The sequence below is a fragment of the Bos indicus x Bos taurus genome, chromosome X, assembly GCF_003369695.1.
Source record: "Bos indicus x Bos taurus breed Angus x Brahman F1 hybrid chromosome X, Bos_hybrid_MaternalHap_v2.0, whole genome shotgun sequence".
NCBI classification, from domain to species: Eukaryota; Metazoa; Chordata; class Mammalia; order Artiodactyla; family Bovidae; genus Bos; species Bos indicus x Bos taurus.
The window spans coordinates 1350807-1365919 of record NC_040105.1 but is presented as its reverse complement, the minus strand read 5'-3'; the positions used below and the strand labels follow the sequence as shown (position 1 = coordinate 1365919).

Here is a 15113-nt window from a genome sequence, read left to right as displayed (position 1 = left end):
GGAGAACACAGTTATGAGTGAATGCATGCCCGAGAGAATGAATGAATGAGTTCCCGCGTGCAGGCCTGAGTGAATGAATGGATGAGCTCCCGAGTGCGTCCCTGAGTGAATGAATGAGTGAGTTCCATGTGTGCCCGAGTGAAGGAATGAATGAGTTCCCGCGTGCAGGCCTGAGTGAATGAATAAATGAACTCCCGAGTGCGTGCCTGAGTGAATGAGTTCCTGTGTGCAGACCTGAGTGAATGAATGAGTTCCCCTGTACATGCCTGAGTGAATGAATGAATGAGTTCCTGCGTGCCTGCCTCAGTGAATGAATGGATGAGCTCCCGAGTGCGTCCCTGAGTGAATGAATGAGTGAGTTCCATGTGTGCCCGAGTGAAGGAATGAATGAGTTCCCATGTGCAGGCCTAAGTGAATGAATGAATGAGTTCCCGCGTGCAGGCCTGAGTGAATGAATAAATGAACTCCCGAGTGCGTGCCTGAGTGAATGAGTTCCTGTGTGCAGGCCCGAGTGAATGAATGAATGAGCTCCCGAGTGCGTGCCTGAGTGAATGAGTTCCTGTGTACAGACCTGAGTGAATGAATGAGTTCTCCTGTACATGCCTGAGTGAAGGAATGAATGAGTTCCCGCGTACAGGCCCGAGTGAATCAATGAATGAGCTCCCGCTTGCAGGCCTGAGTGAATGAATGAATGAGCTCCTGTGTGCAGACCTGAGTGAATGAATGAGTCCCCTGTACATGCCTGAGTGAATGAATGAATGAGCACCCGTGTGTGTGCCCGAGTGAATGAATGAATGAGCACCCGTGTGTGTGCCCGAGTGAATGAATGAATGAGTTCCCGTGTGCGTGCCTGAGTGAATGAGTGAATGAGCTCCCTGTGCGTGCCCGAGTGAATGAGTGAATGAGCTCCCGAGTGTGTACCTGAATGAATGAATGAGTTCCTGTGTGCATGCCTGCCTGCCTGAATGAATGAATGAATGCCTGCAAGAATGGGTGAGTCTGTGAATTCGTGAACGAGCGCTGGTCTGCTGGAGTGGGTGAATGAGTGAATTAATAATTCACGGATGCCTGAGTGCATGCATTAACGAAGTAAGCACACAGGAGGGAGGAAGCAGATTGCTTTGGCCCAGAGGGAAAGAGAGGGTTAAAGAAGCCACATTCCGGGCTGGGGAAGGGGTTGCGGGGTGGTTCCTGGCACTTTCTCCTGCCTTGGGGTAGAAAATGAGACCCTTCCAGGCCAAATGCAAACGCAGTCCCGGAGAAGGCAGATTCCTTCCTGCCTCATCCCTGAACCCACCCTTTCATTACTGTTCAGAAAGCATCCTAGGAATTCCACGCTCTACCCAACCCTCGGGAAGTCCAGGAAACACCACGAGGCGGGCTGATAGGTTTGGAGGAAGTAGATATCACCCCCTCCCACCCGCAGGAGCTGGACACCCTAACCTGTGCTGCACTCCAAGTCCTCCTCCCCCAGCTTTTGCTTCTGCGGGTCACAGCATCTTCCAGGGCGTTCTGACAAACAGTCCCAGGTCTCGTTACACCCCTAGCCTCAGGAAACTGCGTGTTGGGGTCTTCCCTCTGGTACCAAGCTTCCCTCCCCCTGGTGGGTTCTGATTGCTGACTTGTGGGCTTGGGATGGCTGGAGCACCCTGTGGCTAGAGAGCGGGGGAAGTAGGTGGGAGCCAGAGAAGCAACTGAGGGAAACTGGAGAAATGTTTGTGTCTGTTCTTTTTTCCAGTTCTCATGTTTATTTCATATTACCTGCGAGTGTACTGAGTGGTTTCAGTCATGTCTGACTGTCTGCAACCCCGTGGACTGTAGCCCGCCAGGCTCCTCTGTCCATGGGATTCTCCAGGCAAGAATACTGGAGTGGGTTGCCATGCCCTCCTCCAGGGGATCTTCCTGACCCAGGGATTGAACCCCCGTTTCCTCCATGGCAGGCAGATTGTTTACCGTCTAAACCACCAGGGAAGCCCAGTGTGTAGAATCAGTCTCAGTTTCACATTTTACCCCACTCTGGATTTCTGCTTTGCAAATATGTTCATCTCTGCCATTTTTCTGGATTCCACATATATGCATCAACATATGATATCTGTCTTTCTGACTTCACTCTGTATAGACCATCTCTGGGTGCACCCACATCTCTGCAAATGGCACAATTTCATTCCTTATTATGGCAGAGGTATTTAGTCCATCCAAAAGGAAATTAACCCTGAATATTCACTGGAAGGACTGATGCTGAAGCTGAAGCTCCAATCCTTTGGCCATCTGATGGGAAGCACTGACTGACTCACTGGATAAGACCCTGATGCTGGGAAAGATTGGGGGCAGGAGGAGAAGGGGACGACAGAGGATGCAATGGTTGGATGGCATCACCGACTCAATGGATATGAGTTTGAGTAAACTCCAGGAGTTGGTGATGGACAGGGAGGCCTGGCGTACTGTGGTTCATGGGGTCTCAAAGAGTCGGGCACGACTGAGCGACTGAACAACAACAGCAAACAGAGCCGAAGGCGGTCAGCCACAGGCCATCCTCCCGGATCTCCGGGCAAAAGCTAGGTCCATTTTTAAACCAAGAGCAGACATCCTGCCATGGGCGCAACTGGGTTCCTTTGGGGGTGTGGGGCGCTAGCCAGGAAGCCAGGTGACCTGTGGGCGCCGTGAGCCCAAGGCGGTCTCTGCTCTCGGGTGCCTCACAAAGGATGTTTGTCTATTGCAAAACTGAGCCTGCCTTCTCCCAAGACGTTGTTTGGAGAAAATGAGTCTTTGGTTGCTACATCAGATGCAATGTTGTTAGCAAGTTACAGGGCCCTTTGTGAGACATAGTTCAAGCCCACAAGCTAGAAAAGTATGCCAACCGGCTGGATTGCTTGCCACATTTTTGTGACTAAAGCCTTGTGAGGAATCTTGAAAGGCAAGCAAGACAATGAGAACAGATTCTGCAGTATATCTATAAATGCATCCTTCTGTGTGCATCACGATTGCAATAATATATCCACATTTTAGGGCTTCCCCGGTGGGTCAGTAGTAAAGAATCCACCCGCAATGCAGACTCAGGAGACGCAGGTTCAATCCCTGGGTCGGGAAGATGCCCTGGAGGAGGGCATGGCAACGCTCCAGTCTTCTTGCCTGGAGAATCCCATGGACAGAGGAGCCTGGCAGGGTTACAGTCCATGGGGTCGCAGAGATTCAGACTTGACTGAGCGACTTTCACTTCACTGCTGTTTGCCACTCATGGTTCTAGGAGTTACAGATACATCCATGTTTTTCCAAATGTATATTCTAGTCGGGGAGGTGGGGAGAAGCCAGGCAATAAACAATTGAAAGTCACACTTTATACGGTGTTGGAAGTGGATATGGGAGACAGAGAGAGAGAACAAAAGTCTGAGCAGAGGAGGTGGGCAAGAAAGTGCCCTTGGCTATGATTGCAATGGTCTCATCTCTAATTAATGCCCCTCTGGTTTATAGCCAAAGGTGAGAGAGCCAGCTGGTGCCCCCAGCCCTCCACTCCAGTGGCAAAATGTTCTCTGCTTGTCAGTCCAACTTGTTCAGTCGCTCAGTCGTGTACGTCTCTTTGAGACCCTACAGACTGCAGCCTGCCAGGCCTCCCTGTCCATCTCCAACTCCCGGAGTTTGCTCAAACTCATGTCCATCGAGTCGGTGATGCCATCCAACCATCTCATCCTCTGTCGTCCCCTTCTCCTCCCGCCTTCAATCTTTCCCAGCATCAGGGTCTTATCCAATGAGTCAGCTCTTCCCATCAGGTGGCCAAAGGATTGGAACTTCAGCTTCAACATCAGTTCTTCCAATGAACATCCAGGACTGATCTCCTTTAGGATGGACTGGTTGGATCTCCTTGCAGTCCAAGGGACTCTCAAGAGTCTTCTCCAACACCACGGTTCAAAAGCATCACATCCAAGCACTGCTTTTATTTTCGGCTGAGGGGAGTTTGGGGCATCTGTCCAACCATGGACCATTTATGGAGCCCCAGCTATTTGTGGACAGGCAGCTATCTTTGCCGCACACCTGTTCTAGAAGGGCGGGGAGGGAGGTGGCCAGGATAAAGGAGAGACGGCTGCAAAGCGCAGATGTGCTCACAGCTCTGCTGGATTCCGGGGAACGCGCTGCGTTTATATTTGGAACTCCTGGGGACAAGCCTCCGTTAGGAAGGCGGGGCTTGGGTGGACGCCAACCCACACCCACTGAAGCCTGTCAACACCCAGGCCCAGAATAGTACGCGATATGAAATCAGACAAGCTAATTCTACCATTCCCTCTGGAGTCTGACCTGCAAATAAGCACTCATGGGAGGGGACTGGCTCTTGGACACCTTGATCCTTTTTTCACTTTTTGCTGCATCTTCTGTGCTAGGAAATCTCGGGAGACTTTTCACCAGTGAGAGTGGGCTTCTTGTGGCTCAGACAGAACTTGCGTTTGAGCACATTGTGACTCCAAGAAAAGCAAAAGGGTTGCCCAGTGCTTAGCGATCTCTAATGGAGAGGACGCAGGTTCGATCCCTGGTCAGGGAACTAAGACGCTACATGCCGTGGAACAACCAGATGGCCCGAGTGCCACAGCTAGAGAAAGGCTGAGCACTGCAACAAAGACTCACAGCAGCCAAAAGTTGAAAAAATATATATTTTTTAATTTCAAAGAAACAAAGCAGAAAAGGCACTGAATTACCCCACCAAGATTAACGCTTATTCTAAAACCACATGGCAGGTGGTGACTGTTTCCAGATGTATGGGCTTCCCAGGTGGCTCCGCGGTAAAGAATTTGCCTGCAATGTAGGAGACTCAGGAGACACAGGTTCGATCCCTGGGTCGGGATGATCCCCTGGAGGAGGAAACAGCAACCCACTCCAGTATTCTTGCCTGGAGAATCTCATGGACAGAGGAACCTGGCGGGCTACAGTCCATGGGGTCTCAAAGAGTCGAACACGACTGAATGGCTAATACTTTCACTTTCAAAGGAGTTTTTATAAGAAGCCAGACGGTTAATGCTGTTTGCAGTGAAATGGATGGGCCTAGAGTGTGTCATGCTGAGTGACGTGAGTCAGACAGAGAAGGAGAAATAGCATATGACATCCCTTACACGTGGAATCTGAAAAGATATGATACAAAAGAACTTACTTAGAAAACAGAAACAGACTCAGAGACTTAGAGAGTGAACTTATGGTTGAGGCGTGGTAAGGATGGGGAAAGGGATAGTCAGGGAGTTTGGGGTGGACATGGACACACTGCTGTATTTAACATGGAGAACCAGCAAGGACCTGCTGGACAGCACAGGGAACTCTGCTCAATTTCATGTGGCAGCCTGGATGGAAGGGGAGTTTGGGGAGAATGGATACATGTATATGTATATAGTTGAGTCTCTTTGCTGTCCGCCTGAAACTATCACAACATTGTTTGTTAATTAGCTATACTCTAATACAAAAGTTTTTTTTAAAAAATAATGAAGCTAATGTTTTTTTTGGAGGGGGGGATAAAAGAAGCTAGAGGGTACAAAGAAACAGAGAATTAAACAACAAAATGTTAAGAAACATTTGCTGAAAGTAAAGATAATTCTGCTACACATGGTGGCTCCTTCAATGTGAAATACCGAAGATGCTGGAAATCTTGAACGTGGATCACAAGAAATTTAAAGGAAATTGACTTCTGAGCACAGATAAAGGAGTCCTCCAAACCTACGCAAGAAACAGCCACCAAATCTACACTAAATTACCCGAAGGAAGATAAAAGAACAGATGCACGCACATATCCTCTGAAACAGTCCTCAAAATGAACAAGACCCGCGGCAGTCAGAAGAAAACACAATTTGGAAGTGAGATTCTATCACGTCAGCAGAAACATATGGTCACTAAGACAGCTGCTCTGTCCCAGATATATACGTGTGTATACAATGTGCTGTCACAGAATATTCAATGTCTAGTTAATTTTCCGTGGAAAGAAAGAGGAAAGTCTCGCCAGAGCCACTGTATGGATCAACTGTGCTCGTGGCATGCCACACGCCTACAGAATCCAAGCAAAAATACTCACAGAAAAATTCACAAAGAATTCTTCCCCCCAGCTTTACTGAGACATAATGTACACGTAGCATTGTAGAAGGTTAAGGTGTACATTGGGACGATGATACATTTCAGGGGGACGAGGATACATTTCAGTGGGATGATGATACATTTCAGTGGGATGACCATCGCAGCTATGCTTCAGTGGGATGACCATCGCAGCTATGCTTCAGTGGGATGACCGTGGCGGCTACTTTTCAGTGGGATGATCACGGTAGCCTTGTCTGACGCCTCCACCGTGTGACATAATTCTTTCTTTCTGAGGTGAGACTATTTAAAATCTTTCAAAATATAGGATACAGTTCCTTGGTGGCTCCAGGGGTAAAGAATCCGCCTGCCCATGCAGGAGACTGCAGTTCAAATCCCTGGGTTGGGAAGATCCCCTGGAGAAGGAGATGGCAGCCCACTCCAGTGTTCTTGCCTGGAAATTTCAATGGACTGGGGCCCCTGGAGGGCTACAACCCATGGGGCTGCAAAGAGCTGCACACAACTTAGCGGCTGAACAACCACAGCCTCACCACTGTTTTGGAAGACAGATGCCAGAAGTCAGTTTCCTTGAAACTTCTTGTGATCCACGTTCAAGATTTCCAAAACACTCGTTTTTCAGATGAGATGACGGACACCCAGAGAGGTTGCCCAACTTGCCTAGCGTCACACAGCTTGACCTGGAGAAGCCAGACTGTGATCTCACGCTTTGGGCCTGAGTCCAGAGTTTAATCATGCCTGGCTTCCCGTACCACCTGTACAGACAAGCTAGATGCATTCCTCATTCTCGCGTTTAAATTAGAAAAAAAAATCCCTCACCACTATGTACCCCAAATATATTCATCTCTGTATGACTTTTTAAGGATGCCTTTAACAGAATCCCACAAACTGGGCAGATGAAATAAGAAATATGTATCTTCTCCCAGTTTCAGAGTCTGGAAGTCCAAGTCCAAGCGGTGGGCAGGCGGGCCTGCCCTCTGAAGGTTATACGGGGCTCTGTCCCGGCTTGCGATAGCTCTTTGCCTTGTGGCTGGGCCACTCCAAGCCACTCAGGTTCCTTTCCTGGTGTCTCTCTGTGTGTCTCTGAATTTCCCCTCTTATACAGACACAGCTCATATTGCCTCAGAAGCCATCCTCCTGTTCTGACTCATCGTCTTAACTGATCACAACTGTCCCCGATCTTTTGACACATAAGGTTCCACTCTGAGATGCCAAGGGTCAGGACATCAGTGCATGAATTTTGATACCTGTGTGTGTGTGTGTGTGTATGAGAGAGAGAGAGACTTGCTTTCCCTGCATTAGGAGCTGGAGGCGGGTCAGCAGCCCTTGCATACAGTGGTTTATCCTTGGAGAAACGGTGTTCTCTTCTCTCTTCTGTTTCACTGTAGCTGGTTTACAATGCTGTGTTCGTTTCCGGTGTCGTCTTCCCTGGTGGCTCAGTTGGTAAACAATCAAATGCCAATGCAGGAGACCCAGGTTCCATCACTGATCAGGAAGATCCCCCGGAGGAGGGCGTGGCAACCCACTCCAGTATTCTTGCCTGGGGAATCCCATGGACAGAGGAGTGTGGTGGGCTACGGTCCCTGAGGTCACAAAGAGCCCGATATGACTGACCGACTGACACATAAGGCAATTTCAGTTATTCATGGAGATATACATATATTCTTTTCCAGTATCATTTATTACCACATTTTGAGTAGAGTTCCCTGTGCTATCAAGTAAGACCTTGCTGTTTATTCTACATATGGTATCGCGTATCTCTTCATCCCAAACTCCTAATTTATGCCTCCACGCTCTCCCCTTTGGTGACCAGGAGTTCGTTTTGTATGTCCATGAGTCTATCCCTGTTTTGTAAATAAGTTCATTTGTATCCGTTTTCTTAGATTCCACACGTCAGCGATATCATAGGGTATTTTGTGTTCTGCAGACTTACTTCACTTGCGGCAATACTCTCCAGGCCCACCCATGTTGCTGCAAATGCCATGGGTTCATTCTTGTTCACGGCCGAGTAATATTCCATCTGTACACACGTACCACATCGTCTTGAGCCATTCCTCCATCAATGGGCTCTTAGGCGTCCCATGCCTTGGCTACTGGAGATAGTGCTGCAGTGAACACCGGGGTGCAGGTATCTAAGGGGGAGCACCCTCACATGAATATCTAGGATTTCCGTGCATCATCTTTCTGCGTTCCAGACTCTAATGACCATCTTCCTCTCTGGTTCCGATACTCAAACCCTAAACGTTCTATCAGCGTTGATCTCAGTCCATCAGACTACACTAGTCTGCCCAAACTACCCATTCTCTCCTCTCCCCTAAAAAATGACTGAAACCCAAGCAAGCAGCTGGTCTACTTTTTAGATGCTGAGGGTAGACAGTTAGTCCAGGACAAAGAAAAGTATACACCAAGGAAAGCGCTGACGTTGTGTTAAGAACTGGTACCCACAGAGGATCCAAGGCCAAAAATAATACAAAAAGGTCTCAACATTTCAAAATCTCTATCCCACGTTCTGAAAAAAAAAAAAGTAGAAACCATACAATTTCATGGCAAAAAAAAACCACCAAAAAAAAAACACCCCAAGATCTCTCCCCAAGCAGGTTGCCACATCATGGGCCTTGCACTTAAATTTCTAGAAATCCAGCCTCATCCTCTGCAGGTGATAATACTTTTGTGAGCTGAGATAAAGTTAAATGCTGCCCCTAGGGTAGAAACACATTCATTCCTGATTCACAGGCGGTGGTGAACTGGTCCGGATTCCTGACGTTAACTAAAGGTGCTTAGTTTCCCCTGGTGGCTCAAATGGTAAAGCATATGCCTGCAATGCGGGAGACCCAGGCTGGATACCTGGGTCAGGAAAGATCCCCTGGAGGAGGGCATGGTAACCTACTCCAGGATTCTCATCTGGAGAATCCCCATGGACAGAGCAGCCTGGTGGGCTACAGTCCAGGGGGTCGCAAAGAGTCAGTTGCCACTGAGTGACTAACACTTTCACTTTTGCAAGGAAGCTGTAGCATGAGCTAAGCTTGTCTCCCCAGCTTGCTAGAAACCCAAGCAGCATCCATCCTTTGGAAGTCCTCCACGGCAGCCCCACCCGAGACCCCCAGCTATTCTCCTGGCTCCTGTGTTCTCTGACCATGTCAGTGGCCCGTGGTCTCAGCAGGACATACTCTAGAGCTCAGACCAGAGTCGGAACCTCTCAGCCCGCATGGCTGATGGAACCCACAGATCAAGCAATCTCTTTACAATCCAAGATCCAGCTGTCCACCTCGTTCCCATGGGTGTATCTGAGGAATTAGGAACCCCCTTCTTTGTGGGGCAGCACGTCTATTGCAAACAGAAGAGAAGACCCTCCAGGGCAGCGAGTGAAGCCAAGAATGAAAAGGAACGTTCCACAGAATCGACAGGGTTGTCATCTGAAGAGAGGTTTTCTCAGAGTGGTGGGTGGATTTTGAAGACCTCAGATGGTCCGTGGTTCTGCAAGGAAACATTGAAAGCAAGACGTCATACTTATAAAAAAAAAAAAAAAAAACCATACACACACTTCAGTGGACTGATCTTCAAGCACTGTTAATTTTTTTCACTGTACAGGCGGCAGAGGATGAGATGGTTGGATGGCATCACTGACTCAATGGACATGAGTCTCAGTAAACTCTGGGAGTTGGTGATGGACAGGGAAGCCTGGCATGCTGCAGCCCACGGGGTCGCAAAGAGTCGGACACAACTGAGTGACTCAACAACAACATCTGTGATGAGGCATGTGGTCCAGAATGTAAGTGGTTTTATTTTTTTCAGAAACTCTTGCTTCCCCCCTCCCAAACTTTCAGGCTGGGGTGTTGTATAGACCAAGGCGCTTCCTGGCCAGGGTGTAAGTCAAAACCACCTAACCACCAGCAGAGGGAGGCAGAGGGCAGCTACTGAGATGTTGAAGTTTCCCAAATCCAGAACAAAAACACGATTGGTATAGACTTCTGTTTCATAGCTTCCCTCAGGGGCAGTGGAAACCTCACTCTGGCAAAACCCAGATAGATCCCGACATGAGTGGTCTCAGGACCAAAGCTTGAGAGAATCTAGATTAACGTCTGAGCTGTTGCTTCTTCTGCAAGAAAGCGTCTCTGCCCCAGCCACCTCTTTAGCGACGTCTCTAGGAATTTCCTGGATCAGCAGCCAGGATCTCTGCTCCCAAGGGCAGCTCCCTGCGCTTGTAATTCTGCAAACCCAGGAGCTTGGACCCAAAGTTGAAGTAGAAGCCCTACCTCGCACCCCACCACCCCCTGCATAAACTCATTTCCCTGGAGGTCGTGTGTGTGTGCGGGGTCGTTCAGTAACGTCTGACTCTTTGCGACCCCGTGGACTGCAGCCCAGCAGGCTCCTCTGTCCATGAGGTTTTCCAGGCAAGGAGACTGGAGTGGGTTCCCGTTTAGCTGGTTCTTTTTAATCCCCTCCCCTCCGTCTAACCGCTGCCCTCTACCATCTCCCCACTGGGAACGACTAACTTGTTGTCTGTATCTGTGAGTCTGCCTCTTTTTCATTCATTCACGTATCTATATATCTTTTTAAAATCGGGCTTTACCAGTTAAGGCAGACACAATTGGGGGCGGGGGCGGGGGCGGGGGCGGGGGGAGGACTTGCCGTTTGTCCTGAGAGAGTTTCTCCTCTGGTTATAGTACCTGACCGCCAGCCCGATCAGCGTCACCACCACCATGGAGACGATGGGAGATACAATTTTCGCTATCATGTTGCCTGTGGGAATGCAAGGGAACAAGACGGTCTCAGGAAAAACAGCGCCAGCGTGTATTCCCAGCAACTCCCCACTCACCTCCGCCCCTGGCCCTCCCCGCCCTCCTATTCACGGGAAAAAGATGGAATTCATCGAAGAAGCCCAAGGGAGGCATCCTGCTTTATGTAAGGGGCACTTACTAACCACATCTGATCAGTCTGGGGCATCCAACGGTTTTGTACAGAAAATATATATATATTTAATTTAATGGGTGTGTTTGGATGAATTTGTATCTTTGGGGACAGAAAAGCTTGACTCATGTTCTTCAGTCGCTCAGTCATATCCGACTCTGTGTGACCATGGACCGCAGCATGCAAGGCCTCCCTGTCCATCACCATCTCCCAGAGTTTGCTCAGACTCATGTCCATTGAGTGGGTGATGCCACCCAACCATCTCATCCTGTGTCGTCCCGTTCTCCTCCTGCCTTCCATCTTTCCCAGCATCAGGGTCTTTTCCAGTGAGTCAGCTCTTCGCATCAAGTGGCCAAAGTATTGGAGTTTCAGCTTCAACATCAGTCTTTCCAATGAATATTCAGGACTGATTTCCTTTAGGATGGACTGGTTGGGTCTCCTTACAGTCCAGGGAAATGCGTGTAGAAAGTTCAGAGCAGCCCAGGGGTCACCCGGTCAGTTACCCCTGTAGCCCCCACATCCGTTCCATTCCATACTCTGGCCCCACAGATAATACAGTTCCTGGGGCTCCGTTCAGTCAAAGCTAGCACAACACCTCTGTCTCCTGTCCTGCCCGACGCCCACACATCCGTAGACTGTACCTTGGAGATGTCCCATCCAGGAGCAGTCATTCTGTCTTCCAGCCCACCCCAATCTTGGGTGAGTCCTCTGTCCTGGCGAAAGTGAAAAAGTCTTAGCCGCTTCATTTGTGTCCAACTCTCTGTGACTCCACGGACTGTAGCCCCACCAGGCTTCCTCTGTCCATGGGATTCTCCAGGCCAGAATACTGGAGTGGGTAGCCTTTCCCTTCTCCAACGGATCTTCCCAACAATGGAATCAAACCAGGGTCTCCTGCATTGCAGACAGATTCTTTACCAGCTAAGCCACCAGGGAAGACTGAGAATACCGGAGTGGGTAGCCCTTCCATTCTCCAGGGAATCTTCCCAACTCAGGAATCGAACTCTGGTCTCCTGTATTGCAGGCGGATTCTTTACCAACTGAGCTATCAGGGAAGCCCCCTGTCTTGCCACGGACTCCATGAATCTGTGTGTCAGACCTGAATCTTGTCTGGGGAGCACCTCTCCTCCCCTACCTCCAGTCCACGAGAAGGAAAGCATCCGTGGCCTTCACAAACGTCCCGTAAACACCCAGGCCCCCGGGGAAACGGCAATACGTCCTGCAAACGGCAATACCATGGCCCCGCCCGGGTCCTGGGCCTGATGGGTTAGAAAGACAGCTCTGTCCCTTCTTTCTCCCCCAAAGCCTTGGGGTCGGCCGTGCGGCTCCAGCATCGCCCTGCACTCATGTCAGCCTCCAGATCCCCAAGAGGCTGGCCTCCGCCGTCCCAGCGACACACGGCATACCCTCGCTGGCCGGACCCCAGGCCTGCCCCGCGGACCCGTGATGGGGCGGGCGGAGCCCCGCTGGGGGCTTCTCAGGGAGTGAAGGCCGTGTTTGCTCTGCTGCTCTCCTTTGAGGCTTGAGGTCAGCTGTGGTCAACGAAATGGGCACCGGCGGTGGGCAGCAGGAGCTCCAAGCACAGCAGCCGCCCTCGCAGAGCCTCAGGCGTCTTTCAGCTCCGAGTTGGTCCCCAGAGCATCAGGCATCTGTCAGCTCCAAGTCGGTCGCCAGAGCCCCAGACATCTTCCAGCTCCAAGTTGGTCCCCACAGCTCCAGGCATCTTTCAGCTCTGAGTCGGTCCCCAGAGCATCAGGCATCTTGCAGCTCCGAGTCGGTCCCCACAGCTCCAGGCATCTTTCAGCTCTGAGTCGGTCCCCAGAGCATCAGGCATCTTGCAGCTCCGAGTCAGTCCCCAGAGCATCAGGCATCTTGCAGCTCCGAGTCAGTCCCCACGTCTCCTTCTCTGACCCCCGTGGGACAGACCCCGCCTGGAAGGAGCTTCTGCACGCCCACACACAGAGAGAAGGTGGTCCCTGAAAGCCCTCCGTGGAAACAATACCTCGCCTGCCCGGGCCCCTCTGCAGCCACATGGGGAGCCCGCCCCTCAGAAGGCCGGGAGCCCCGCCCCTGGGCCGTACCTTGCTGGTTGCCTGCTGTGGAGTGGCCGGCTCCACCTGGAAGGGGACAAGCGCACAGTCACATGGTATTCGGAAGAGCTGGTCACGGGCTGCCTACTGCTGGGAGGCGGGCATTACACGTCCAAGCAGGGGAGGGGACGGGGGTGAGGCTGTCACCTCAGGGTGTAGGGATACACACAAAGGCGTACACAAGAAGCATGCACACACACCCATATACACACACGCGCACATACACACCCACACCCACACCCATATACACATATGCACACACACCCATATACACACATGCACACACACACCCATATACACACGCGCGCACACACACCCATATACACACATGCACACACACACACCCATATACACACATGCACACACACACACCCATATACACACATGCACACACACACACCCATATACACATACGCACACACACACTCATATACACACACGCACACACACACACCCATATACACACACGCGCACACACACCCATATACACACATGCACACACACGCACACACCCACCCCCATATACACACACGCGCACCCACACACCCACCCCCATATACACACACGTGCACACACACACACACACCCATATACACACACGCGCACACACACACCCATATACACACACGCACACACACACACCCATATACACACACGCGCACACACACCGATATACACACATGCACACACACCCACACACCCACCCCCATATACACACACGCGCACACACACACACACACCCATATACACACATGCACACACACACACACCCATATACACACACACGCACACACACACACCCATATACACACACGCGCACACACACACACCCATATACACACACGCGCACACACACACCCATATACACACACGCACACACACCCACCCCCATATACACACACGCGCACACACAGATATACACACATGCACACACACCCCCATATACACACACGTGCACACACACACACACCCATATACACACATGTGCGCACACATATCACACACACACAATACACACCCATATACACATATGCGCACAAACATCACCCCCACACACAATATCCCCCACACACAACACACACCCATATACACGTGTGCACAAACATCCCCACACATACACCCATATACACACATGCACACACACACAACATCCCACACACACAACACACACCCATATACATGTGTGTTCATACATGCAATACACATACATCCCATACACACACACAACGCATTGACACACCCATATGCACGAATGTACATACATGCAACACCACACACAACACACACCCATATACACACATGCACACATATCCCACATACAACACACACTTATACACACATGCACACACCACACCCATATACACACATGTACATACACTCAACACACACAACACCCCACAACACACATCCATACACATACACACAGCCCACACACATGAACATACATGCAACCCCCCCACACATACATGCACACACACAAAACACACCACCACACATGCAACAACCCACATACATACAGACACGCACATACAACACACGGACACACCCATATGCATACATGCACATCTGCGTATACACATATGCACACATGTACAACACAAGCACACGTCCACACACACACATCGGCACAGCCGTGTGTGCACACAGGCAGGCGTGCACACTAGCATCACAGGCACTGTGCCTGTGTGGACATGACCGTGGACACACACGTGCATATCTCCACATGTGTGTGCGCAGTACACGCCCGCACATGTACACATGAAGACACAAGAGCTGCACATATTTCCACACGCACACATCCGCCCTGACCCGCACACCCACAGCACACACACAGGCACGTGTGTCTGAAATTCATACTCACACATGCACAGACACACAGCATGAAGGCACATGTGAACGTATGTCCACATGCATAAAAGCAAGCGCCCTCCCAGCCACACGCACACACATGCATGTGCAGGGACACACACATGCCACACGCGTGTGCACAGGCAGTAACATGTGTGAGCGAGCCTTCATTTCTTGGACGGATTGCGACCCGCGTCCCATGCAAACCCCTCCCCAGCT

The 15113-nt window shown here is 50.5% G+C and overlaps 1 protein-coding gene and 1 long non-coding RNA gene across 11 annotated transcripts in view; one reads left to right on the top strand and one right to left on the bottom strand.

Moving 5' to 3' along the window:
• Positions 1 to 6048: 6048 nt before the first annotated feature.
• XG (Xg glycoprotein (Xg blood group)) overlaps positions 6049 to 15113 on the bottom strand; it is a 31034-nt gene continuing 21969 nt past the window's right edge. For all 10 annotated transcript variants that reach the window (XM_027534671.1, XM_027534670.1, XM_027534666.1 and 7 more), the window contains 3 exons: positions 13038 to 13073; positions 10681 to 10791; positions 6049 to 9525 (listed from right to left, as the gene is read on the bottom strand). In XM_027534671.1, the coding sequence (XP_027390472.1) occupies positions 9509 to 9525; positions 10681 to 10791; positions 13038 to 13073 (164 nt within the window). In that variant the 3' untranslated portion in view covers positions 6049 to 9508. The remainder of the gene's footprint in view (positions 9526 to 10680; positions 10792 to 13037; positions 13074 to 15113) is intronic.
• On the top strand, positions 9720 to 11036 carry LOC113887506. The gene is made up of 2 exons (XR_003509750.1): positions 9720 to 9820; positions 10716 to 11036. It is a non-coding gene; the product is annotated as an uncharacterized LOC113887506 (long non-coding RNA).